General features: G+C 36.1%; 3 protein-coding genes across 9 annotated transcripts; 2 read left to right on the top strand and 1 right to left on the bottom strand.

Moving 5' to 3' along the window:
* Nucleotides 1–134: 134 nt before the first annotated feature.
* On the top strand, nucleotides 135–8687 carry LOC145619195 (putative disease resistance protein RGA1). 7 transcript variants are annotated; one of them, XM_081673830.1, is made up of 7 exons: nucleotides 135–4899; nucleotides 5025–5092; nucleotides 5237–5310; nucleotides 6409–6670; nucleotides 7169–7226; nucleotides 7769–7857; nucleotides 8062–8687. In XM_081673830.1, exons 1-2 carry the CDS (start codon nucleotides 1038–1040, stop codon nucleotides 5030–5032), a joined length of 3870 nt encoding a protein of 1289 aa, XP_081529956.1. In that variant the 5' UTR covers nucleotides 135–1037; the 3' UTR covers nucleotides 5033–5092; nucleotides 5237–5310; nucleotides 6409–6670; nucleotides 7169–7226; nucleotides 7769–7857; nucleotides 8062–8687. The 7 variants fall into 7 exon arrangements, with proteins under 7 accessions (XP_081529956.1, XP_081529959.1, XP_081529961.1 ...); XM_081673833.1 differs by having other exon boundaries at nucleotides 5025–5107; nucleotides 6409–7226; XM_081673835.1 differs by having other exon boundaries at nucleotides 5025–5107; nucleotides 6416–7226.
* Nucleotides 8688–8766: 79 nt separating this feature from the next.
* LOC145619196 (bifunctional riboflavin biosynthesis protein RIBA 1, chloroplastic-like) lies at nucleotides 8767–14130 on the bottom strand. Its single transcript, XM_081673837.1, has 7 exons — nucleotides 13883–14130; nucleotides 12806–13202; nucleotides 12470–12685; nucleotides 11993–12315; nucleotides 10408–10537; nucleotides 9782–10078; nucleotides 8767–9349 (listed from the first exon to the last, which is right to left on the bottom strand). Exons 1-7 carry the CDS (start codon nucleotides 13930–13932, stop codon nucleotides 9080–9082), a joined length of 1683 nt encoding a protein of 560 aa, XP_081529963.1. The 5' UTR covers nucleotides 13933–14130; the 3' UTR covers nucleotides 8767–9079.
* Nucleotides 14131–23132: 9002 nt separating this feature from the next.
* LOC145620649 (dicarboxylate transporter 2, chloroplastic-like) lies at nucleotides 23133–27887 on the top strand. The gene is made up of 4 exons (XM_081675354.1): nucleotides 23133–23948; nucleotides 26341–26654; nucleotides 27118–27566; nucleotides 27647–27887. Exons 1-4 carry the CDS (start codon nucleotides 23163–23165, stop codon nucleotides 27760–27762), a joined length of 1665 nt encoding a protein of 554 aa, XP_081531480.1. The 5' UTR covers nucleotides 23133–23162; the 3' UTR covers nucleotides 27763–27887.
* The last annotated feature ends 39 nt before the right edge of the window (nucleotides 27888–27926 follow it).

The following is a 27926-nucleotide window of genomic DNA, read 5'->3' on the forward strand; positions in this document are numbered from 1 at the left end:
AATTTTAATATACTCATGGTTTAATAAACCCTTTTGTTTTATTCCATGTTTAATGGTCAATTGACCAGATTGGTAAATAAAAAAAGACCCTTAGCGACAATTTGGTAAAAAAACTTACTCCAGCGACAAATTGGTAAAAAAACTAATCTTAAGCGACAATTTTGTAAATAAAATAATCTCAGGCGACAATTAACCCAAAAAATACAAAAAATTTCGATAAATTGCGTACTCGCGAATGCTTAATATAGTTCGTTTTTCTTGTTATTTTACCAACCCTTTTTTTACGGAAATAACAATTTGAAGAAAAAAAACGTTTAAGTATCAATTTTCACTTAAGTTTCATACCCCTTATTAACGAAATTTTTTAAAAAAGGGGTTGGAAATAAAAAGGGATGACATGTAAATTCAAAATTTTAAATGGAAAAAATAAATTTAAGAACCCAAAACAAATTAAAATAGGATTTTTAAAGAGTTTGTCGGGAAAAAATAGATTTTTTGGTCTAAATGTCGCCGGAGTTTATTATTTTTACCAAATTGTCACATATTGTTAGCTTTTTTTACCAAACTGTTGTCGGAGTAAGTTTTTTACCAAATTGTCGTTAAAGGTCTTTTTTATTTACCAATCTAGTCAATTGGCCCATGTTTAATTTTAGTATATATGCAAAACAAAAAGAAAATAAAGGAAATTAATACAAAAAGGAAATTAATACAAAGTAGTGTGTTATAGACCTTATAGTTATACTTTGTCCATGTTAATTTTATAATTTTTGTAAAAATTTAATGTATTAAAACTCTAGTGCATGGCACGGAACATAATAAATACTCCGTAGTTGACTAATTCAAAGATAGTAATTTCTCACGAAAGATTCTAGTCACTCTATCTAATGTACATCTCCAGATTTGAATTGGAAAAAAATCCAAAAAATTCTTTGCTATAAAGCTGTCTACTGAATAATCCTAAACACACACACAAAAAACTCACTCCTCTGCATTCCCTAAAAAAAAAAAAAAACCATTAACCCACAAGAGAAAGAGAGATGGATGTTTCAGGGGGTCTTAGTTTGGTGCAATTCGTCATTGAAAAACTGGGTTCTCCTATTTGGGCCCACATTGAAGCTTTGTTGGGTTTGGAATGTGAGCTTGACAAACTCAGACAAACCATGTCAACTATTGAGGCTGTGCTCCTTGATGTTGAAGTTGAAGAGCGGCTGCACCAAGCTTATCGCACCTATGTCGAGCGTAACAAGCTCCAGAGGCTTAAGGAGGCTCTTTACCGAGCCGATGACTTGTTCGATGAGATTACCACTCTTGCTCATCTCAACAAGCTCATGCCTTGTAATAACAACAAGGTGTGTAGTGAGGTATGCCTTTTCTTTTCCTGCTCTAATCAGTTTCGTTCTGCTTTCACTTGGTCTCAAGAGATGAAAAAGATATCGGAGATGTTGGATGATATTGTCAAAGATCATCGATATGATATTGGCTCTAGACACCCTGCTGGTTTCGATGCGGCTAAGCAGATGAGAATTGACAGGGAAACTCATTCCTATGTGTGCGAGGATGATGTGATGATTGGGAGGGAGGATGACAAGCGGAAAGTGATAGATATGTTACTCAACACTCCTGTTGAGCAGCAGGATGGTTTTGTTGTTAGCATTGTTGGGATTGGAGGCTTGGGGAAAACTACTCTGGCCCGTCAGGTTTATAATGATGAGATGATTGTCAAGGAATTCCCCCGGAAGTTGTGGGTTTGTGTATCCGATGATTTTAATGTCAAAGCTCTAGTTGCCCAAATCCTTGCAGCTGTAGACCCACTAATCAAGCAGGATCAAATGAAATTGGAAGAGCTCCAGATGAACCTTCGGAAAGAACTGGATGGGAAGAGGTACCTTCTTGTGTTGGATGATGTATGGAACGAGGATTCCAAAAAGTGGCTTGAGTTGAGAAATGTATTGATTGGAGGTGGGGGGATTAGTGGAATTGTAGTGACTACTCGCTCCAAAAGGGTAGCTGAAGTTGTGGGAAGTCGTTGGACACATGAATTGAAAGGTCTCTCAGATGATGAATCTTTGATTTTGTTCAATAAAATGGCACTTAAACCGGAGGAACATCCAGTGAAGCAACAATTAGTTGATATTGGAAAAGTGATAGTTCGAAAGTGTGCAAATGTTCCACTTGCCATAAGGGTGGTCGGAAGTCTTCTTCGAGGTCAGGATGAAAGTAAGTGGGAGAATTTGAAAAATACTGACTTGGCAAACATTGTACAAGATGAGAGCAATGGCATAATACCTGTGTTGAAGATCAGTTACAATTATCTTCCGTTCCATTTGAAGAGCTGCTTCAGTTACTGTGCAGTATTCCCAAAGGATTACAACATTATCAAGGAGGATTTGATTTGTCTTTGGATGGCTCAAGGCTTTATTATTTCGTCAGATGGAGAGAGTTTTGAAGATGTTGGCGAGGAGTATTTCAAGCAGTTACTGCAAAGGTGCTTTTTCCAAGATGTAGAACGAGCTGAAGATACTGAAGAAATTGTATCATGCAAGATGCATGATCTGATTCATGATCTTGCCAAAGAAGTAGCAGGGACAGACATATTGTCGTGCACCTATCGTCCAAGATGTTTTAACGAGAAAACTCGCCATGTATACATGGATGGAAGTACCCCTGAAGATGTTGTTGGTAAGTTGAGCAATATGCAAAGGATGCGTACATTTCTATGTACACAGGTTCGTTATTCTTCTTTAAAACCATTTGTGGGGGGTTTATCAAACGTAAAATATTTAAGGGTATTACGTTTGAACGATTTTTTTGGATTGACAAAGTTGCCGAGTGGGATAGGTGAATTGGTGCAACTAAGGTATCTTGACCTGTCATATAATAGAGATCTATGTGTATTGCCCTCATCAATTACCAATCTTTATAACTTGCAAACATTAAAGTTGCGCCGCTGTAAGGATCTGATAAGGCTGCCAAGGGATTTGAGCAAATTAGTTAATCTTAGGCACCTTGATATATCTGGTTGTAACAAGTTAACACATATGCCTCCGGGGATGAATAGCATGAAATCTCTACAAAAGTTAAATATGTTTGTGATCGGTGGAAGTGAAAGAAGCAGTGCAGCTTGGAATTGGTGGTCAACTGGTGTTGGTCAGCTTCAAGATTTGGATGATTTCACCAACTATACTCGCACAATGAAAATTGAAGTTAGAAAAGGTGCGGGATACGTTGCAGCAGAAACGATGGGAGGGGGAATGCTATTAAAAAGTCAAAATTTGTGGGAAGTTATATACGACTGGGATTTTAGAAGAGACAAGAATAATACTGCGGAAGCATTGTTGCAAGGCCTACAGCCCCACTCTAATGTCAGAAAGTTCAATTTGTTTAATTATCCAGGAGTGAGGCTCCCAACCTGGATGATGACTCTCAGTTGTTGTCTCCCAAACCTTATTCAAATTGTAATTAATGATTGTGAATGGTTGGAGCATCTTCCATTGATGAGTCAACTGCCTCATTTGAAAGTCCTTCAATTTGATGGTTTACATGGACTGGAGTATATTAATAGTAGAGATGAAGATGAGTTAGTATTCTTTCCATCCCTTGAAAAGCTGAAGCTTGAAAACATGGCAAAGTTGAAGGGATGGTGGAAGCCATCATCATCAGAATTAGGGGACAGTGATCGGATACCACGAGCACCACTGCTTTCTGAGCTTTATGTATATAAATGTCCAAATTTGACAACATTGTTTGTGGGCTCATCAATGAATCTTAATATATATATTCCAAATCTTACTGAAATTATGATTCGAGATTGCAAAAGGTTGGAGCATCTCCCATTGATGAGTCAACTGCGTCATTTGAAATTCCTTCATTTAGAAGATCTGGATGGACTGGAGTATATGGAGAGTAGTAGTAGTAATATTATTAGTGGTGATGATGACTTGGTATTCTTTCCATCCCTTGAAAAGGTGAAGCTTACGAAACTGCCAAAGTTGAAGGGATGGTGGAAGCCATCATCAAAATCAGAATCAGAGGAGAGTGAGACACCGCAAGCACCAAACCTTTCTCATCTTGAGATAAGAAGATGTCCAGAATTGACAACTTTTCCTTTGTGTCCGGGACTGCAACAATTGGACTTACGAGATTTAAATGAAGCGCTGGGCCCAATTATAAGGGAGACTACTCAGCAAAAGGAGGAAGGACGACATGGAAGTTTGAGAGATGTGAAGATAGATAACATGGCATATCTTAATTCTCTACCCATCCGATCTTTCCACCATCTTTCTAATCTCCGTATTTCCTTTGACCTGAAAATGGAGGAATTGAAAACAGGAGAGGTGGGTGATGTGTTCCGAAGCAGTCGCCTGTCCTCTCTTCGCTCCCTTGAAATTACGCGTTGCTGGAATTTGAAGAGTATATCAGGACGAGGAGTGTGGGACCAATTCACTGCCCTGGAGAGTCTATTATTGAGTAATCTTCATGAGTTGGAATTGGAGGATGAAGATAATGTCATCAACAACAAAAGCACAGAAGAAGGAAGTGACGCAGAGATGCCATGGAGATACCTTGCTCCCACTCTCCGTTCTTTGGAATTAATTTATCTACCAAAGGTGGTGAAGCTGCCAAAGGGGATTGGATGCTTATCATCTCTCCATTCCCTGAATATACAGTGGTGCTCAAATTTGGAAAGCTTAACACCATCAATAGGCGGCTTATCATCTCTCCAATCCCTTAAAATTAGGGTTTGTCGAAAATTGAAAACAATGCCAGAAGAGATGCGCCACCTCACCTCCTTAACCAAACTTCATATAAGGGGATGCAGCCCAGAGTTAACGAAGGAATGCAAGAACAAGAATGGTGCTAACTGGTCCAATATCCAACATATCCCCGACATTGACCTGGGTAAGAACAAAAGAATAGGGTTTGTTATTGTCTTTTCAATTGAGATTCTGCAACAATTTTGAACGCTGCCTGCTTAACCGACCTTTTATTTTTTATTTTATTATTATTATTATTATTTGTTTCAGATTTTTGAAATCATGGCAACAAGAATAATTCTTTCAGTCAATAACATATACAGCTCGACTGATAAAAGGTACGGAGTAACTAGGTATGAAAGATAATATAGGGGTTATTATTATTATTGTCGTCCTTTCACTTTTAATTTTGCGACATTTGTGAAGAATGGATTGCTTGCTTGCTTATCATCTTTCTAACACCTTTTTCATATTTGCTTCAGATTTCTACTAAAATCAGCGCCCGAAAGAATTCAGTTACTCAATGTTCGTTTATATATAACTCGACTGGTCAAAGGTAATAATGTCTTCCCATATTATTCAAACTTGGATTTCAATTTTTGGGTTCGTAGCATATGATGCCTTGTCAATTATCATGTTAGTATTACAATTTTAGTAGTTTTGATCACGCATTCACGCATACACGAAAAGTTTCATTGTTTTCACTGTTAACTATTGTAATTAATACAACCATTTTTTCATGATTAATCTGATTTTTTTTGAGAGAAGTGATATATTTTATAGATGTAGACTCTTGTACATAAAATTAAGTAGATGATTAGATTAAATTAGAATATATCTTAAAATTCAGACTATATTAGACCAGATTTCTTATGGTCAAATATTTGAAGTTCCAGATATAATGATTAAAAATTATGAGAATCAGATATTTTAATCACACACTTTTAAGACATTTAGCAGTTTCTTATGGATTTCAATATAATGAAGCTTATATTGGCTGGTTACCAGAATACTGGTTAGTGGTTATATTATATGTGTGGGCTTTGGCTGTCTAGTTTAATTTCACCATATATAGGTGTTTGTGTATATACGTGTTTATTTCAGATTTTGTGCAAACGGAATACAAATGAAGCAAGGGGGGATTCACAATACCTCATGCTTGTTAATATTGGCATGAGATTTCTTTTAGCATTATCTATCTTGACAACACACAACCCTTAATACTAATTCCTTGATGAAAAGTACAAGTTGCTAATTGCTGCTGTAATTATACTCGGATTTAACTCATAAGTAGAATCAATAGTATTGTTATTTAAAATTTTTAATCTATACCTTTGGAAAATTGGCATGCTTTGTTTTTAATGATGGTCAGCCATCTTTTTCTATGAGATATCACATCCTATTGTAATTTAACAAGGTTGATGATTAATATGTATATCACTACTGATTTTGCTAGATGACGCATGTTCCTACTGATGATATCTGCCATATTTTCTAGTTTGATTTAGTACATAAGTGTGCATTGAAATGAAATGTTCTGGTCCGGTCCTATGGCTCAGCCCATGGAACTATAACACATAGTTATTTTTTTCAACCTAAAATCTAGGTTCTGGTGCTGCTTGCTTCATATTTCTTACTATCATGATTTTTCTAGCTGACAGGATTCATATACTGTAGAATAGGAGTTTTGCCGAACTTTCTACTAAACCAGGATTGTGCTTATATTGCAATCAAAGAGTAGCTTAAATGAGATGAGAGCATAACAAGGGAAGGATGATTCTTAATTTCCAGTCACTGGGATCTCCAGTTTGTGAGATTTGATGCTGCTAGATTTAGCACTGCAGCTCTATCATTGATCCACTTATCTAGTATCTATTTCAAATGGGCTAAAAGGTTTCAGAGCAGGGAAGGAAAAGGTGACTATCTGCACTATGAAGTAATTGAGTTGAAGCTATATTTTACTGTTTCTGCATTATGCAGTGTGTGAATTTTGTATTTTCACATCAATTTATAGTAAAAGGTAATGGCCTTCATGATTGCCAATTCATATCTGGCTAGTAAATTTCTTGTTACTCAGTTGTAAAACCTTGACAAAGTTTCTTGTATCTATTTGTTCTTCCATCAGTGTTATATAAAGCATTTTAGGCCTTGTCATTTAGCTATGAATGTCGTTTTCTTATAGCTCATTTCTTGAAGTGTTAGGAAGACAACTGAGTCTAGAGGCCTTGTGTTAATGGGTTAATGGGTTAATGCATCCCGAAAGAGGGTCTAAAGCTGGAAATCAGGATTCATAACTGAGGCCATGCATTTGTTTTTGAAAAGTTCTATGACAAGTAGTTTTCAAAAACAAATGCATTAACCCATTTACCAGTACTGTAATTCCCAGTTTTGATTTAATCTCTGTCTTAAAACAGGGGAGTCGGCTTTCTTAAGGGGAAGAGTTGCTTGTAACACTACAGGGCACAGCATGAGGTAATATAATTTCCTTTCAACCATCATTAATCAAGGATCCTTAAGGTTGGTGGAGTCAATTGTAATTCAAAAAATGCTTAAAATTTCTAGTAATTCACTTATGCAGAAAATTTCATGATTACAAGACTGACAATATGGACAATCTATTACACTCTAGTTCAACTTATGTTGTTGAATGTTGTAACTGTTGTATTGATTTGGTCTATTGCAATTGCTAGTCTTCTAATAGTGTCTTCAGACCAAACATGGCTGCAGCTAAGTTTTTAATTTACTGTAGTCATTCTGGTAAGCTTAAATGAGTTGAATCACTGTATTTGGAAAATAACTAATGATGCAAATTTTATATGACGTCCACTTGAGAGTTCTATACTTGGGAGTAAGAGGAAATCCATCAGATTTACAATTTATCATTCTATCAGATTATGCAATTAAAAAGACTAAAGAAACCAACCGCTTTTACAACCTTGTCAAAGTTCTTGTTTATGTCTTTATGATATGGTTCTAATGCTGTACTATATCTTTTTTCTTTTCATGTCATGCAGAAAGATTATCTCTTGAAGTGTTTTTACTTTAAGGAGACTCAATATAATACTCCAGATTCCAGAAGATAGCTTCATTCAATTATTATCAGGTAGCAAGGAATCATTTATGAATGCTATACCAATTCTCTTTTTTGTCGTGTTCAGCAATTTTTAGCTTTTGCTATATCTTCCAGATAGTACACTATATTTAAAGTTAAATCAATGTAATTCTGGACTAAATGTTCTCTGTGGTGTAATGTCAAAATATGGAGTTGTAAATTGACTGGATGTTTTTGGTTTGTTTTTCCTTACAGTTGCCAATCTGAAGGGCTCTGAATTTAAAATTAAAAGTTTCGTGGTTCTCATCTTGTTATTTTGCGTGATATATCCTGATACCAGTTGGTACCAGAGAAAGGTTATAACGTGAAGAGGACTTCAATGCTGCTTTGATGAACTGATTATCGGGAATTCCCCGTATAACCACTCTGAAGTTAGGCAGATTTCCAATGTCAGAATATCAACATCTTTTCTTTTTACTTAGCAAGGTGTGAAAGGTTCCTTGGGGAAGGAATACATTCGTTGGATGCTCTGGTTCCAGAAATCACATGTGGCTACAATGCACATACACCTGAGAAATGGTTTAACAAGAGAAGGTGCACTATCAGATCAAGTGATATATTGCAGCAGATACAGGCTGTGTTGCTCTTGCTATATCTGGAAGGCTACAAATTACATGATTTTTCTGTCAAAAATAGAAGTATAAGAACAAAAGTCGACTGAATATTGTTTTAGGGAATATAGAGCATCTCAATTGGCTTAAGGGTATTTGAGGAGAACCCTACCTAGTAGGTGGCTCTTCTTCCCTTAAGCTCTAGTATAGAGTTGTAAAAAATTTCTCTTCACCTGTTTTACTTTGCAAATGAGTAGCCTATTTATTATATATGTTCTCTTCAACTGTTCAAGATTCCAAAGAGAAACAAATTTTCTTTTTCAGACTTCAAATGTTATGACATGCATCATTATTAGAATGGAGTTAGAAACCCAGATGTATTAAGGCAAGAAATTATTATTCCATTGAATGAGGTGGACAAATTACAAACCTGAGACTTGCTCAAAGCTATTTTACACATCTTGAAAGGGAACAAAAAAAATGACATGATATTACAAAACATCATAGATCTTTCTCATTTTATACAAAAACGTATAAAAAGCCATTGCAGATCATTTGATGAGGTGCAACCTTACTCCAGAGTGTGAATATGAAGGGGCTTGAAGGGATCCAAAATCATTTTGCCTGGATGCTAAATTAGTGGGCAGAATATCAAGTCAATTCTATAAGTTAACTGCAGTATCTGGTGAACTGGTTGTGCTGGGTTTGCCATTTTCAGTCTTTGGACTGCTTCCATTGCTAATTAGGTCTAGGCCATAGACATGACCCATCTTCTTACGCTTTGTTTCCAAATATCTCTTATTCTCACTGGTTATTGGAGTGATAAGTGGCACTCTCCCAGATACAGCAAGACCATAACCCTTCAGCCCTATATATTTTGCAGGATTGTTTGTCATCAGCTTCATTGTTCTAATTCCCAAATCCCTTAATATCTGCATTCATCCCGAAGTTTGATTAGGTCAAATCAACATTCAAACCAAGTCAAGTTACTCAGACAAATCATAAAGTGCTTAAAAAATACATCTATTAGAGATGATATAAGATGGTCAATCCAGCTAAATTTAGACAGGCTGCAGAAAATTTTCCTGCTCAATAGACCAGGCAATTTTAGGGGTGCAGCCTGGCTTTTGTATACCTTTTGGCCTTTATCCATAAGATTACCAGGTTTGAGCAGATTTTAAGAGACGAAAAATGAACTATTTCTTTTGGCATCAGCGCATGCTGACACATGATTAGCTCTTTTTAAAGAATCTCACAAGCAGTAACACATTCATAGGCCAAAAATCTAAGGAATTAGTATGAAAAAAAAAATAAATTAAATCAAGGTACTGAAATTGAATTGAGAAGGAAAGGGCAGAAGTTACCTGTGCACCAATTCCATATTCTCTTGAGTCAACCGGTAATCCTAGCTCCTCATTGGCTTCAACAGTATCACGGCCAGCATCTTGCAGATTATATGCACGAAGCTTATGGCCCAAACCAATTCCCCTGCCTTCATGCCCACGAAGGTAGACCAACGCTCCCCTTCCAGCAGCCTCTATTTGCTTCATTGCAAGTGCAAGCTGGTTTCCACAGTCACATCTAGCTGAACCAAATATATCTCCTGTAAGGCATTCTGAATGAACTCTCACTAGGATATCTTGTCCATCTCCTATTTCTCCCTAGTTATTGAAAAAAGAATAATAAAAAAAGATAATCAGTTGCAGAGCAGATAAGTTAGTCAAGCAAAAAATACAATGATTGTTCCCCAAGTGCTTACTTGTGCTTATATTAACTAAACTCTGTAACATTTTTAGCGACATTATTATTTTCAAACCCAAGGATACATACCAAAAGACCTTAAGGTGAAAACAACAAGGCTAGCAAAAGGGCTGAGCATCTAAGTTTCCTTTTTAACATTTACATTCTTGAGTAAAACTAAAATGGGAATAAGGACGAAAGAGGTTAGTTACAACTGACCAAATCCAAATACTTGTATAAATTAACCCACCTTAACCATTGCAATATGCTCAATGCCATCCAGGTATGACTTGTAACAATAAGCTGTGAAAGGCCCCCACATTGTAGGGATCCTAGCAGCAGAAGAACGTTCAACTAATTGGGCTCTTTTTCTCCGATACCTGCAAATCATAACACCAACTAAATCATTTAACCAGTTTTAGAGCCACCACTTTGCCTCAATATAAGAAAGACGAAAAAGAGATGCAGGTTTCATTCAAGTCCCCTAAATAAGGGAATGAGCTGTTTTCTGATTTTGTGATCGACAAAGAAACGAGGGAAAACATAGTTTCCAGCTACATTCTGCTAAGGTTAGCTTTTATTTCCAACAAGCATCCTTTTTTACCAGAAATGGAAGACTTCATACTAAAATTTTGGAAGAGTTATATCAACCACACCATCAAACATTAGTAGCTAAATAACAAGAAGCAAAGGCATCTTACTTAAGGAGAAAAACCTGTCTTTGACCCTTTTATCATAGATTCATAGTTGCAGAAAAACCTTTTAGCATGTATTAGAAAAATAATTAAGTTTTATGGGCTCAAAAGTTGAAGAAGAGGATTGAGAAAGAATGTCGTAACAAAGTGACAAATAGCTTATGGGGTGAAAACCTGAAAATTAGGCTTAAAAGCATAGGGGGAAAAAAAATGTATATTCAAGTTATAGACTTTAAATAATGAAGATCTGGAAAAAGTAAGAAAATCAAGCTTGTGTTGGGAATACAAATGGAACTCTCACCAAGTCACCAGAATGTTGAGCTTCACCACCTAAATAATTTTTAGTATATTCATCACTGTTGAGATAAGAGTAATTTAGATCTAGCCTGGTGCCCACAAATAATACACAAGTATACTGAATAAATGAGCCCCTTAACTTCTTCTTCTCCATTTGTTTTTTCCAAATTCCAATTGAATGAAGACTCCTCAGTCATACTAATAATTTAACAGCTATGGAGGCTGTTTCCAACCACCGTCAAAATTCACCATGCGAAACAAATTTTACAACTCCAATTCCATCACCCTGCTTAGCGGAACTTCTACCAGTTCCAGAGTGTACTAGTATCTAGCTACCCATAATATTGGAAGAAGAAAATAAATAACATCTGAATTCCTCTAACTAACACAAACAGCATGCCCTGATATGTCTGAATTTCTCGTTTCTTCACAACAGTTTTATATAGATGAAGTCTAGATACATCAATAATTCCTGTTCTGCAATTATTCTTGACAGTAGATTTATGCTTAACCTTGCACATATTTACTAATTATTGATCTCTTCTCCAGGAAATTCTAGTAAAGGCAAAAGAATACTCTGTTCAGTGCTCACCACCACAAGGTTGTTCCTAATCTCTAACATACAAGTCTAATTGGTTCTTTTGTTTTTTTTTTCCCCGTGTGGGAGAGAAGCTGAAACGCAGAAAAATAAACTCTGTAATAAACTACATAGATTGGTATGAATTTCACTCAATGACCTTAGTCTCTTCTACATATGAAAATCAGTGTTATTCCACAAAGAAAATGTGAAAATGGTAAGACACTTAAGTGCAATTATCCAGAGAAAAATTAGTGATAAAATACCTTATTAGATCTGCAATAGAGACTATTTTGAGGTTTTCCTTCTGTGCAAATTCACGAAGCCTAGGCAATCTAGCCATTGAGCCATCATCATCCACAATCTCACAGATAACTGCAACGGGATTTAATCCAGCTAACATAGCAAAATCAACAGAAGCTTCAGTGTGTCCAGCTCTCTTCAGAACACCGCCCTCTTTATACTTCAATGGAAAGATATGGCCAGGGCGGTTAAAGTCCTCAGGCTTGGAGTCCCTCGATGCCAGGGCCTTTACAGTAGTTGCCCGATCACGAGCTGACACACCAGTGGTCGTACCATGTTTTGCATCCTACAGATTTTCATAAGAATCCAAAGAAAATCAGAAAATATGTGCTTTCTGAAATAGTATTATCTCTTCAGTAAAGCCAGAAATATCTAGCCAAAACTCAATTCTCACCAAGGTTGTTCAAACATGTAAAACCATAATGCATAAGAGTACATACCACTGTAACTGTAAATGCTGTACACAGTTTGTCCTCATTATCTTTGACCATGAGAGGGAGCTGCAGTCTTGACAGATCATCTTCTTTCATGCTCACACAAACAATCCCAGTTCCATGCTTCACAAAAAAGGCCATAGCCTCAGGTGTTGCTAATTCTGCAGCCATTATCAGATCTCCTTCATTCTCCCTGTCTTCATCATCAACAACAATCACCATCTGCATCATCACCAAGGCAACAAACACACCATTTAATCAGCATGTCATACCTAATCAACTACCTAAACAAGCACAAATTCTACACATATAAGATATTTACAAACCCATCTAGGGCCAAACCTTTCCTTGACGAACATCTTCAATAGCCTCGGCAATGGAAGAAAAACCTTCAGTTGGGCGATCTAAATCACACTCATCATTTTCTGCTGCAAACCCTGCAGACGTAGGTGCAGTATCCGCAGAAAGTGCCCCCAAAGATACAGTATCGGCTTGCCTCTCAATTCCAAGGGATTGATCATTGTCAAATGCATTTTGGTTCAACATACCATTGTTGTTGGAGTAAGACAATAAATCACCTTCTCCAGAAACAATAGCAGCCCTGGTTCTAAAATTTCCCTTGACTTTGCGCAATGATTTACTCCCTAAACAAACCATGGCTAAATTCGATTTCAATCCTCCAGCCAAGCTAACCTTTGTGCTATACAACCCATTCCACGATTCATAGTTTTTACTAGCTCTACATCAAGATAAATTCATCCTCATCATTTCATTATACGCAATAATTTCACACGAAAACAAATCAAGAACCTATGCTGCATTGGTCCTACAAGAGTATGTACCATGGTCTTACAAGAGTATGTACCCATATAACTTCAAATGAAATTTATAGCAAACAATCAAAAAACTGTACATTATTGCATAAGTTTAACTAGATCATTGCTAAAAAAGCTAATTTTACCTTCATCATCTAGTTCACTACCAAATCAAATTAATTCGGCAAACGAATAGAAATCTAAATCCAGAAATCTTTCACCCACCAAAAATTTCTACATCATCAACCAATTTCAGTCATATATCAGCTCCTTGTACAAATTTCAACATACTCACAAATCATATTAACAACACCAACCAGAAATTAAAAAGTTCCTGGTAATTCAAAGAAACAATATGACCAAAGCTTAAAAATTAAGACAACCCCAGAAAAAATTACAGCCAAAAATCAAAATCCCACATAATTCCAATGCAAAAATCAGTTGAAATTAAGAAAACCCCAGAAAAAAATACAGCCAAAAATCAAAACCCCACGAAATTCCAATGCAAAAATCAGTTGAAAATAAGAAACCAATCACAAATCCAGATTAAAAGTGCTGAATTTTCAAGTAGCCATCAAAGGAAAGGAAGAGAAAGAGAACGTACTGTGAATTGCAGAGAGCAGCAGAAGGAGGAGAGAGATAGACAGAAGCCATGATTGTTGGAAGAAGAAGCCGAAAAATTGTAAAAAAATATCCAATCCAAAACAAAATTGAATAAATAAAAGTTGAAAAAGATGAGTGATTTGGTGATTCAATCTTGCGGGTATATATATAAATAGGTGAATCGTGTTTGAAGAGGATTTGGTGGAGAAGATTACAGAAGAGAAGTGGAGAAAAAACAAGAGATTTATTAATAAAAAAGAATGAATGAAAGAAAGAAACAACAGCGAAAAAGGCATGGGTCAGAACAAGCGGCTTTTAAGTTTTACCTGCTGCTGCTGATTGTGATTTGTGATGTGATCTCATGCGTCAAAATTGGATTAAAAGGTTGTGTGTGTTACAGTTACATCATGACTAGTCTAGATTCTAGTCAAGCCGTTTGATATAGTCATATACCCAAATGTGGCAAGATTTGAAACAAATGCCCACCAACCCCTCCTCTGTAACAAATGACACGACTGGAGTACTTCTTTTGTTTCTCAATGTTTGTTGGGTTAGAACGAGTGACTTTTTATTAAGTTATGCTAATTAAGCGAATTAGTTTACAGGTTGTCTAAGTGTTGATATCTAAATATTGTTATTTTTAGGATTCACCCAGGCTAACCTCAAAATTTACTCTACGTAAGACCTATTATAACTTAGTATTTTTGACTGTTTGTTTCAATTTAATTGTAACCATGTGACATTTACCAATATTTAAATACAATTAATTTGTGAGTGGTAGATAGAGAGAGAAAAATAATACTTCATGTGATGATGAAAATAGAGATTGAAAGATACGATAGGTAAAAAAGAAAGAATATATTTGTTACAAATAATGTGCAGTATTCATTTACGACCTAATTAACGTTGCAAATAAATTAAAACTAATGTAAGTATGTAACATTAAAGAAAATTGAGGTTGTAGATAGCCTAACTATTGGGAGATTTTGTGACTCGAAAAAAAAAAGTAAGTTTATTGCTAATGTTGTTACTGTCTAACAATTTTTCCATACTAACTTAAATTTGTTCAATATTATATGTTTTTTTTTTTTTAATTTCAATTTTATAAATCGTGCATAGAATTAATAGCAGGTAGCAATAATTAATTTCAATTATTCATGTATATTTGATACGATATCACTGACATAATATGAACAACAAAAGGCATGAGCCACGAGGCACAAGTAGCCATTCCATGAGACCATGACCCCTCGAACCTCAGGCCCCCAACTTCCACATTTTTTTTTTAACTTTTTTTTTTTTTTTTTTTTAGGTGTGCAATTAAATTGCCAAGCTGTTATTTAGTGCCAGCAGTGATTTAACTAGATTAATGGTTTGTCCAGGTACCATTTCGACTTAAAGAGGAAAATGACATGGATAAGGTTCGTTGATAATTGACTGCGTTCTATTTGAATATTTAATGATAATTTGGATATGTATCATGTATGTAGCTATAAATAAATAAATAAGGCTTTTTTTTTTTATGGTTTGCTAATAATGCAAGTAGTATAGCTTGATTCATATGATTTCCTAAATAATGCTAGTCAATAACCCGAGTCATCAGCCCATCATCACTCATTGAGTCATATATAACCCAATTGCATGCGTGATTGAATCCTATTGCAATGTTGCATGAAATGCCACTTTATCATTTTGTAACTTGTAATGTTTGTATGGACTTTCTTTGGACTGATGCACCTCCAACTTGGATCAAATTTTATAGTGGAAGTAGTTGTTTTTTAGGTTATGCATTATGGTCGTTATTTGAATCTCATCTATGTCAATCGCTCAATTCTACATATTTGTTTTTCTTCTATGAGTTAAAGAAACAGTTTGTATATTATCCTTCATCCTACATAGTAATACTTGTTTTTCTTTTATACATTAGGCCCTGTTCTTAGAGTTGTTATGCTCCGCTCTGCTGAAATCTGCTTTGTGGGGAGCCCTGCTCTGCTCTGTCTTGCTCTGCCACAGAGCAAATTTCAGCAGAGCAAGGCTCCCCACAGAGCAGCTGTGTATTATTTCTCATTCCTTCTCATCCTTGCCCTCTTTGTAGCAAGTTGAGGAATTGTTAATTGCTACAAGAACTAGAGAGAAGACTTTTAATCCAAAAAAAATAAAAACACTTCTCTGTTAATACTGTCATATCTCATGAGTACTAACCACTAAGTAACCAACTAACTTATGCATATATAGAAATTAAGCATGATTAATGCTGAAAGTCAAACATAATAGTGTGCCACTGTCTCATTTTGTGAAATTGTGAATGCATAAAACGTGCTTAATTTTATAGGCATCAACCTTGGGCCTACAATCGCTGTAATGATTAGACCAATTAGAATGGGCCAAACACAACTGTTCAAGGTCAAGCTGCACTAGGTAATAATTATTGGCCCAACTATATCACTCTAGTTCGGTCCAAGACTGAAAATATGACCCTTTTCGTAACATGAGTGTTTGTTTGATTGTATTATAAAAAAAAAAAAAAATGGAACTGTAGTTTGTTTTGAGTTATATACAATTGAGGGTACTAATGTTTGGACAAAGTTGCACTTAGAGTACTAAAGTTATTTTTTGTGTGAAAAGGGTACTCAACCCATAGTAGGAGGTAATATCTCCGTTTGCAATTGCCTATTACCGGTTTTCCTATTTTTTACTTTCTTTTTATTATTTTAAAAAGGAGTTGTCTAATCAGCTGTACTTGGGGAAGCTAAATCCATCATTACACAGCTCTTGGCGCGAGAAATGTAAAGCTGAATGCCTTTATATGACTCTCTCTCCTCATTTGTTCCTCAATTCTTCATCTAAACAGAGCATTCTCTCTCTCTAAAAAAAAAAAAACTCCAAGTTACTGCTGAAGAATCCGCCATTAATGTGGGAGTGCGACTGTGAAACCTCCAGCAAGAAAGCCAAGCTAGCTGAGCTACAGTCTACACGAGGTATATTCTATTTTTTTGTCTTCTTCTACATTATTTCGCCATTAAAGCTATGGGTATGTTTTTTTTTTTGTTTGAAATTGCTTTAAATTTTTTTGTCATGTGAATCTGCTTGTTTATGTTGTGTTGATCGTGTTATTTAATGGGAAACTTGTGATTTCGTGTATTTTTTGCTTAATTTGTTGCGAAATCGCCCTGAAAGTTAGTTTTTTTTTTAAAATTTTAAATTTCTGTAAAAACAATTCTTCTAGTGATTCTGCTTGTTTTTGTTGTCCTGATGATGTTATTTGATGGGATGATCTTGTTGGATTTTTTGGTTTTGCTAAAATTTGTGTGAATTGGGTAGAATTGGGGTAGAAATTCTAGGGTTTGGTCTTACTGAAACAGAGTAGGGTATGATCTGGTGAAATCGATGTCTAACTTCGTGAATTGACCTAGGTATGGACGCCCTTGCCGATGCGCACCCTATTTTCAGCGACCCTGATCTGCTGGTAGTCCACGTCTTTCCCAAGCTGGACTGGCTCAGTAGGGACAATGTTAAGCAGGTCTGCAGGAAGTGGCGTCTTTGGTGGAAGACTCGCCACCTAGCCCGACTCCAACCCTTCTTCGGTCCACGGGCATCTGTTAATGAGTGGATCCTCAACGACCTAATCTACAATGATGGTCGTGACTTCCATGCCTGGATCAACAACGACATGACCGTGTACTTTTATGGCTTCCCCCTGCTGTTCAAGGAGGAGGAGTAGGTTGTTGTAGTTAGGTTGGGGGGGGGGGGTCTGTGCAGCAAGCAGGTTTTTGGGTGTAGATGCTGCTAGAATTAAGCTTGTTTTTATGATTTTTTTAAAAAAAAAATCTGAAGTTGTGAATGGTAGGTTTTCATTGTCATGGTAGAGTAGGTTTTTGTGTAGGTGACAAATCATGAACATCATTTTGGGATTTGTCACTACCATGACAATGATTAGGGATATTTGAATGGCTTGGCTTGTATAGCCATTTTGTAATGGATGGTAATTATTTATATTTATGAAGTCATTGATGATATTGCCTCTTTTACATACTCTTGTTATATTTATTAAATTCATGTTTGCTATTTTCATATGAATTGTTGTTTATGCTATGAATGCTTCAAGATTATTTCCCAAAATCTTACTGTGAGATGGTTACTTGTTGGCAGAAAGTATGGATGCATTAAAACCTTGTATAGTTATACATCATGGAGGAATGTGGGTTGAAGGGGATGACATGTACGTATTACAGGGGTGGGAGGGTGACTGTTTGTGATGATATCCCAGAGACTGTTGATAGCTCTTATGTGAAGCAGCTGATAGAGTCCCTTGGATACACTGACATTGTTAAGCTTCACTTCTTAGACATATCCAAGTGGTTTTCAGAGAGTTGCATCAGTATGAACCTGTTGCTCTGTCATTTACATATTCACACCTAAAATTACAATTATCTAACATGGTTTTTCCCAATTTCTAGGTGCCTCCCAACCCTAGACCAACTAATCAGCAACCACACAGAGCTGTGTACACAGACATAGAAGGAGAGCAAACTGTGTACTCCTTCTCTCAAGATCACTACCCTATGTCAAGACAACAAAGCCAAAACAGCAACATCATTTCCAGTCAAGCATTGCAGGTACATAAATTATTCAAAATAAATTTTATTTCTTGTTTAATAAAGTCACTTACATCAATGCACTAATTGCACTTCTTACTACACAGGACTTAGCAAACAATAAGAAAAGGAAAACCAACTAGCTGCATGAGGTACTAAATTTTTCACTACACCTACAAGTTATCAATTTTTTACTAAATACCAAATTCCTACAACAATGAGCACAATAACAACCTTCCACAAGTCACAGTTAATGCCCACATTCATCCTAGCAGCCCTTTTTATTTTCAGCAAAAGATAATCACTCTCTATCTTCTTAGCATACTTGTTTGCTTGCTTCAATTGCTTCCTCATCTCAATGACTTCATTCTTGAGTTCCTGCTTCTCCTGCATAAGCCCCAAAATCGCCTCAGTCTGCCATTCATTAGGGTCTTCCATGTCAACCCACCTAAAAAACTTGCAACCCCTCCTGTCAGTCTCTGCATCATAATCAGGACATGCCAGAAACCTCCTGCCTGGGTTGTCTTTGGTCCAAGCTCTGCTCTTAGACACCAATAACCCACAGTGACATCTGCCAGAGTTGCTCAACCTCGACATTTTTTTTTTCAAAAAAAATTTAGTTAAAATTATTTCAAGAACTGGAATTATGTTGACTGAATTTTTTTTTTTTTTCCCTTTTGATCAGAAGCAGTAAGAGAGCTTGGCTATGGAGATGCATATATATATATGTGGCAGTTTAAATTTTGGGGATTGTAACGGCTATATTTTAACAGCCAAATTTCTTGAACAATTGCAAACATTAGTACTCTCCAGCTTCAAACATTAGTAGTCTCTGACTTTTTGTCAGAATTTTATATTTTCCTTTTATTCAAATATAAGGTAACCTGTTTTAGTGGGTAAGTTTTCAGATTAGTACTCTATCTGCAACATTTTAAACTTCAGTACTTCCCCTGCAACATTCCCCAAACTTCAGTACCCTCAATTGTATATAACTCAGTTTGTTTTAGGCTTTGGTTTGTTTTGATAGAAAATATTTTTGAGAAAAATGATTTTCTTTCATTTCTCCATAAGTGGAAAGTTACTTTTATGATTAGGAAAACCAATTTTCTTTTGTAAGGAAGATATGTCTTATTTTCCTCTATTCCTTTACTTCCACTTTTTTTTCACTCTATGATTTCCTATTTTATATAATGAAACCAAGAAAAATCCTTTTTCACAATCATAATTTCACTGAATTTTTTTTAGAAATTATTTTCTATATATGAAATATGTTTTTCTTTTGTTAATACGAACTGAATATTAGAAATGATAAAACGATATGTTGACTGAAAGAAGTGAGAGTAAAAATCTCCGAGAGAATAGAGAATTTAGTAACTCACTCACACTCCCATAATAGCTCAAAATTCTCATCAATTAGTTGTCACACAATATAATTCAAATGCCTCTAATTACTCTATGCTCTAAGCCAAAATTCTAAGACATTTCTCGAAAGAAAAAATCCACACATTATTGTCATTTTCCTTAGGCGAAAAAAAAGTCTACAATCACTAACACTTCCTCTTATCTCCCATTATTTATTTCTATCTCCTAGAATCATTCTCCATCAATGGCTCAAAACATGGAAGTATCCCAACAACATTCTTCCTTCGATAACAATAACAACAACCAACCAAATTCCATAAATACCCCTATCCTCCCAACCCGACTAATCTCCCGGTTCCGAACCCGGTTCCATTGGCATGGAGTCAAACCCATCCCACTCATATTCGCTCTCATAGCCGGTCTAATCCTTCGGTTCGCCGTCCCTAAACCAGACAAAGTCTCAACTCGTGCATGGACACTTCTATCCATTTTCCTAACCACAATCACCGGTCTAGTTTACGCTCCGTTACCGGTCGGAGCATGGGCATTTGTATGTCTAACAGTGACATTGATCACGAAAACATTGTCGTTTGAAGAGGCTTTCAGTGCTATGACAAATGAAGTAATATGGTTGATAGTCGTTGCATTTTTCTTCTCACGTGGGTTTATTAAAACCGGACTAGGAGATCGAGTTGCAACGTATTTTATAAAGTGGATGGGTCGGAAGACTATCGGGTTGTCTTACGGTTTGGTGCTGAGTGAGGCTTTAGTTAGCCCGGCTATACCGAGCTCAACGGCTCGAGCCGGGGGTGTGTTTGGCCCGGTGATAAAATCGGTTTCGGTGAATAATGGAAGTATGCCATTTGATAAGAAGTCGGCTAAGAAGATCGGGTCTTATCTTAGCATGTCACAATTGCAGGTATGTACGTAGAATGAACATGTAGTGTTGTGTTGCATATTGCATTGCTTTGTTGCCTCCCTTTCTATGTCATTTAGTGTACAAGTGTCATATATAGTGATAATTATTCATAGTATAACGTAGAATAACGCATGTAATGAGGATAATACAACAAATGGAAGATAAAAATATGATCATTACTTTATATTATTATCTTTAAATATTTTTCGTATGTAATGAATGTGTAATTTGGTATAAGAAAAGGGAGATATTTACAATGACAAACTCTTTGTCTGATCTAGACATTATTTTAGTGAGTTTTATTCATGTATTTGTCCTGATACCTCAACAATTATTTCATACTTCGTATTACCTAACTCATACTCGTATGTAACGTGGTCTTCCTACAATCCTACCAACTATTTCACTCTTACACAAAAGTTTGTACAATCTGCTGTTGAGGGCAATAATTTGAGAAGCAATATAGAGTATTTGAGTCAATTTGTGTTGACACTTTGAGTAAGTTTGTGAATTGTGATCCCTTATTAATTTCCCCTCATTCAATTCCATAGTGTATAGTGTATACTAGTACTCACTGACTCTAGTTGGGTTGATCCTTGATTCCTTGTACAGTTCCAACTCGATAGAGTTGTTCTATTTGAGTTTAGATAATATATACACGCTTTACTTGTATTTCGTATGATGAAGTAGGAGTATATACATCAATTTCTGTAAATTTAATTATTTATGGTATGTTTCAATTTCTCTTATGCCATATTTTGTTCAATATATATATGACTTTTTCAACAAAATGAGTTAAGTCAGTTAACGTAAGATTATTTTAGTATACAAATTTACAATTGTACAAAGTATGTCATCAAATTAATTATATACGTCTCCATAGCTTGCTTGTTTGTCATGTACTGAATGATGTAGTGATGTACTCCCTCCGTTTTTTTTCATATGCATCATTTCCTTTTATGAATGTTATTTTTTATATGCATCACTTCTATATTTGGTAAAGTTGTACTATATTTTATTATTTCTCTCTCTTACTTTAAACCTCATTCAAATTATTTTATCATTTCTCTCTCTTCTATGTTCCCACTTAAATAATAAACTATCTATTCTCTTTCATATATATTTTTTTTTGAATAGGTATTCTCTTTCATATTCTTTCTCTTTCATGTTCCCCATCATACTTTATTATAATAATTTATTTACCCACTCACAATATTATATTTGTCTCCTAAAACTATGTGCATTCCCAAGTGATGCATATAAAAAAACGGAGGGAATACTACTCACTTACTCAGCATCCCCTTCAGAAGTTGGGCCGTCCATTTTATCAATGCTACAAAGTTAGACCCACATATCAACTGCTATTTCATCACTAGTAGAGTAGTAGTAGTGCTTTTTTTGGTTAATATCTTCCACATAAAATTAAAATAGATAATTAGAGGTTTTCTTTTTCACTTAAAAAATAGAGACCGGGTTTTATTCACTAGTAGTGCTTTTCTTTTTTTTTTTTTTTGTTTTTGTAAACATGACCTTCTATTTGTCAAAAAAAAAACATCACCTTCTAATCTTCTATCTTCTCTTGTCTTGTCCATCATTTCTTTCATTTCCATTTACCTTTTTCTCAATTATTTTTCAAGGAAGACACTACCAATGAAAATTATTAGTCGTGTTTTATCCATTATTGTAATATTGTTATTACTATCATTATTATTATACACATTACTGCAAAATTAAACTACCATGAAAATGTTATTTTTAGAAACATATAGCCTTCTATATTAATCAAACCAACAAGAGCAAGTAATACACAAATTTGGCCAATAATTCAGAAAACGAGCTTTCAGTAACCATCATCCAAACTTTAACACTCATATCCTCAATTTCTCAAAGTCTTCATCTATTGTACATACACATAGTCACATACATGATACATATTTTTTAATTATCGATACATATTTCTTGATTATTCGTATATACTTGTAGACATAACCTAAAACTTAGGAGTACTCATAACCAACTTCACCAACTAACCGAAATCTATGTACTCCAAATCATTGAAATTGTCTATTACTTTACTTCATATGTTGTTTGTGTCTACCATTAAATCATCCTAAAACCCCCCTTGAAACAACTCAAGCGTCACTATTTCATACAACCAACAAAAATACACTTGAATAAAAACATCCCAAACATGTCCTAAATCGTCACGTACCATTCCCAACTCCACAATCCCGACACCTGTCATTCTCACATTAATCCCACTCAAATCTTTCCAATTTTTTAATTTTTTTAATTTTTTTAATTTTTTCAGTACTACTCAACATTTACGGCCTTCCATTTCTGATTTCCCTCCTTCCTCACATCGTTCCCTCCGCACCTTTCTCTCTCCTCTCCCTTCACATAAAATGGAGAGCTTATTCCTCCACCCCACTCTCTCTCTCTCCTCCACCACCAAAACCACCGCCAAAACCACCGCATTCCTCCGATCAACCACCACCACCACCTCCCTCCACCACCGCCGTCCCCTCTCACTTTCTCTCTCCTCCAAACCCCTTCTCGCCATCAAACCCCTCAACGCCGCCGCATCCTCCTCCTCCTCACCGGCGCCACCACCTTCCTCCGCCGCCAAAACCACCGCACCACCGCCCCCAACCGGCGCAAAACTCATCCCCTTCATCCTCTCAATCTCAATCGGACTCATCCTCCGTTTCGCAATCCCTAAACCACCCGAACTAACCCTCCAAGCATGGCAACTCCTCGCCATTTTCCTCTCCACAGTCGCCGGACTCGTCCTCAGTCCTCTCCCCGTCGGAGCTTGGGCTTTCCTCGGAGTCACCGCCTCCGTCGTCACCAAAACACTCCCATTCCCCACCGCGTTCTGCGCGTTTACCAATGAAGTCATCTGGCTTATTGTCATCTCCTTCTTCTTCGCTCGAGGATTCGTCAAAACCGGGCTCGGTGATCGCATTGCTACTTACTTTGTTAAGTGGTTGGGGAAGAGTACTTTGGGTTTGTCTTATGGACTTACCATTTCTGAAGCTCTTGTTGCTCCTGCTATGCCGTCTACTACTGCTAGAGCTGGGGGGATTTTTTTGCCCATTATTAAGTCGCTTTCGATTTCTTCTGGGAGTTTGCCTGGTGGGGAGTCTAGGAAGAAGCTTGGGACTTACCTTATTATGACTCAATTTCAGGTTTCATTTAACTCGATTTTATTTTGTTGAAACTTGTGTTTTGTGATTGTTTGTGGATCTTGATCATTGGTGTTAAGTTTAGTGGGGATTTCGTATTTGGTGATTGTAATAGTGTATAGGTTGATTATTGTGGATTGATTGGTTTGATTTTGATGCAATGTTGAACAATGTAGGTTGGGAGATTGGATATTAGCCATTGTAGAATTTATATGATTTAATTGGAGATTGCAGCTACATTGAGTTTTTTTTTTTTTTTTTTTTTTTTTTTTTTTTTTTTTGTGGTTTGGTTTGATTGAGGAACATGGTGAGAACAGAAAGGTTTATGAGATTTAAGAATAGGGAAGTAATTGGGTTGATGAAGTTTGATAAAGTTTTGGTCTTGATTAAGGGTTTTTGTAGAAAGGTGGGTTTCGGAATGTATGTGTTTTATGGTAAACTTTATTATCTGGCCAATTTGACCACAAGAAAACGCTTTTAGCTTGCTGTTATGTTGTTTGGGTGAAGAATTAAGATTTGTTGGAGAAGTTGGATGTGATTCTGGAAAACTGACTCAATCTTTATACAATGTCTATAATGTTGACAATGAGTTTGCTTTTTAAGGAGGGATTAGACCCATTAATGTTGAGGTTCTAGCGCTCATTAGATTATACATATGCAATTATTCAATGAGAACTTTTAATATGAGGTGTTTGTATCTCAGCTCTCCTCCGATCAATTAGCATATACAGTTTTATAATAGTTATCTGAATGGTAGATGAGGAATGGAAATAAAAGTTTTGTTCTTGAGAGGTTTTGCTTAAGTTGTAGCTATCTTTCTTCCGTTTGTATGTTCCTGGTTCAATTGGACTATTTATGAACTGTGGTGTTATCTTGTTTTTAGTCCTATGTATATATCAAAACATTTTAACTGTTATGTTTTTTACTTCTTTCTTTATTTTCTTTTCTATTACTGGCATGCATACTTTAGCTTTTTAATTAATGTGATTGAATCTTTGTTTCTCTGTGTCAATATCCTCAATGACAATTAATATGTCCCCAATGTTGTTTCACCTCTCGTATTCTGCAGAATGTTTTCTGAACCTCCCATCAGAAGAAATGTGAAACGCTTCAAGGGGATTGTAAGAGTATGTTTTTTATTTGTTGATGGTCATAACATAGTTGATCTACTTTGGTTTCCTTAGGAATTATGAACCCAAACATCTACATCTTCATGCCTTTTCATTATTTGTAGTTTGTGCCTTTCATTGATGGCCATTACATAGTTGATCTACTGGTTCCTTAGGAGTTAGGACCCCGAACATCTACATATTCATACCTTTTCATTGTTGATGGTCATTACATAGGTGGTCTACTTTGATTTTCTTAGGAGCTGGAGCTTTGATGTTCCAGCGGCTAGAGATGAATAAAGCGTTATTGGAGATGTATTGTGTAAAATTGCACACTTGTTACTAGTTAGTGCCTTTCTTAATTAGAACCCAATGTGCTGATGTATATGTGATGAGTGATCCTTTCTTGATCCACTATAGGAAGTTGATTGAGTGTAAAGCTCTCCAAATCTATGCTTGGGTTCACATTCTTATTCCAATGAGTTAGAGATTTCATGATTTGTCTTTGGTGCAAGTCATATTATACTATTTGATAGACGTCCTAGGAAACTTTTTAATTTTGACATTGCTACAAGTTTACAACTACAGCGACATAGTTGATCCAGCTTTGTGTCTGGGTACACATAATTTTGTTTCAAAGATGAAACACCTTAGCTTATAGAGAGAATTCTGGTCATTCATAGCAGCAATTGCTTATTATATCAATGGTTGGATGTGGAGAATTCTAGGTGGCAAGAACATATTCATGTTTTTTATCTGGACTTCATGAATTATGACTGCATAATATCTTCTGAAAAATCTTGATGTTGTCTGTCTTTAACTTAGCAATATAGTGCAAGATGTGTAGCTTAATATCATCTCAATAAAATTTTTAAATCTCAAAGGAAAGTATCTATTGGAGAAACAGCATTCCAAAGGTTGTTAGTAGTTTTCACTTTTCAGTATTTCTTGATTAATCTTATCATTTGCAACTGGATCATTTCTTTTCGATTTTATATGGGGACAAAAAATAAAAAATGCTGTGAAAATCTTCAGAGCATTCAAGCAGTATACACATTGTCGGTTTAAAGAATTATTTTGATGAAAACATAACTAAATTTTCAAAATCATTTCTTATTACTGTCAAGCTGGAGCCTGTCCCCATTAACATAAATGTATAAGCTGTAGTATTGTATTAATTTTTTTGTCAATCAGTTTTTTGACCCTGTAAATTAAGCCATACATGATAGATGGGATCATGAGATGGACATGATTATAACTATTGATTCCTTGTGTGTGCATGACAGTCTGCCGGTAACTCTAGTGCTCTTTTCCTGACTGCTGCAGCCCAAAATCTGCTATGTCTCAAATTAGCCGAGGAACTTGGTGTGAAGATTGCATCTCCGTGGGTTTTTTGGCTTAAGGCTGCCTGTGTACCAGCATTTGTCGCACTCTTGCTTACTCCACTTATTCTGTACAAGCTCTATCCTCCTGAACTCAAAGACACCCCAGAAGCCCCTGCTTTAGCTGCTGAAAAGCTCAAGAATATGGGGCCCGTCACAAGAAATGAATGGGTGATGGTTGGTACAATGCTTCTTGCAGTTTCGCTCTGGGTCTTTGGGTGAGTAATATATTTGCCTTTTCTTATACCACTATATTGTGTGGGATTGCATGTGCGGTGTCATTGTCCTGGTTGTCGCACTCTGATTCTGTTATTCTGTATGATTAAAAATGCTACTATTTGTGCATAAATTCCTGTGTTTGGAGAAAGTTTCATTGCATGGCCATTGTTCTGTTTCTGATAAATGTTGAAATGACTTTGTAAAACTGTAGGAGACAAATTGGTGGTGGATTTTCATTATTTTTTCCCTGGCAAAATTCTTGTTTTTATCTACCAGCAAAGTTCTTTGTCTTTATCCCAGCAGCACTTACAATGGTCTATAAAATTATGTTCATGGACTCCATATGTTACTGGTTTCTGTTGGACCATTTGGACATTTTATTTTTGGTAGTGTTTTTTTGTCTGCTTGCTGTAAAAATAAACCCTCGAGTGATGGTTATTTTGCCTTTTTCTTCTCTTGCAGGGAGCGAATTGGTGTTTCAAGTGTTGTTGCTGCTATGCTCGGACTGTCAGTGCTCCTGTTGTTGGGAGTACTGAATTGGGATGATTGTTTAAATGAAAAATCGGCATGGGATACTCTTGCCTGGTTTGCTGTGCTGGTGGGAATGGCTAGCCAGTTGACCAACCTTGGTATTGTATCCTGGATGTCTGGTTGTGTTGCCAAGAGCTTGAAGACAATGAATTTGAGCTGGCCTGCTGCATTTGGTATCCTTCAGGCAGCATACTTTTTTGTCCATTACCTATTTGCTAGTCAAACTGGCCATGTTGGAGCTCTGTACTCTGCCTTCTTGGCCATGAATATAGCATCTGGAGTTCCTGGTGTGCTGGCGGCTTTGGGCTTAGCATACAATACTAACTTATTTGGAGCACTTACACATTATAGCAGTGGCCAAGCAGCAGTATATTATGGAGGTGAGAGTCTTCCATTAAATCTTTGTATATTTTGTTTTAGCTACAATGGCTTTGGCTAATAATGCATTTGCTTCTAACAGCTGGCTACGTGGACCTTCCTGATGTATTTAAAATGGGTTTCATTATGGCGCTCGTAAACGCTGTCATCTGGACCGTTGTCGGGGGATTTTGGTGGAAGATAATAGGTCTCTACTAACATTTCTGTTTTGTTAAGAGGTTTATTTTCCCCCATGTATAATGCTCCATTTCACAGGATACAGATGGTTACATTTGCTGGAAATACCAGCCACATTCTTTTTGAGTCTAGTCAGAGTTGGATTATAGTTTCTTGAATGGTTGAGGTTTGACAAAGATGAAGCA

This window comes from Chenopodium album, chromosome 27 (genome assembly GCF_948465745.1).
Source record: "Chenopodium album chromosome 27, dcCheAlbu1.1, whole genome shotgun sequence".
In the NCBI taxonomy this organism is placed as follows: Eukaryota; Viridiplantae; Streptophyta; class Magnoliopsida; order Caryophyllales; family Amaranthaceae; genus Chenopodium; species Chenopodium album.

What these genes read in the sequence shown, in the direction of transcription:
- LOC145620649 (XM_081675354.1), top strand. Translation starts at nt 23,163, where the DNA reads ATGGAGAGCTTATTCCTCCACCCCACTCTCTCTCTCTCCTCCACCACC. An exon ending in GTTTCGCTCTGGGTCTTTGG is followed by an intron (nt 26,655 to 27,117) that starts GTGAGTAATATA and finishes CTTCTCTTGCAG; the next exon opens with GGAGCGAATTGGTGTTTCAA. An exon ending in AGCAGCAGTATATTATGGAG is followed by an intron (nt 27,567 to 27,646) that starts GTGAGAGTCTTC and finishes TGCTTCTAACAG; the next exon opens with CTGGCTACGTGGACCTTCCT.
- LOC145619196 (XM_081673837.1), bottom strand. Translation starts at nt 13,932, where the DNA reads ATGGCTTCTGTCTATCTCTCTCCTCCTTCTGCTGCTCTCTGCAATTCA. An exon ending in GCTGCTCTCTGCAATTCACA is followed by an intron (nt 13,203 to 13,882) that starts GTACGTTCTCTT and finishes ATCTTGATGTAG; the next exon opens with AGCTAGTAAAAACTATGAAT. An exon ending in AGCATATTGCAATGGTTAAG is followed by an intron (nt 10,079 to 10,407) that starts GTGGGTTAATTT and finishes TTCAATAACTAG; the next exon opens with GGAGAAATAGGAGATGGACA.
- LOC145619195 (XM_081673833.1), top strand. Translation starts at nt 1,038, where the DNA reads ATGGATGTTTCAGGGGGTCTTAGTTTGGTGCAATTCGTCATTGAAAAA.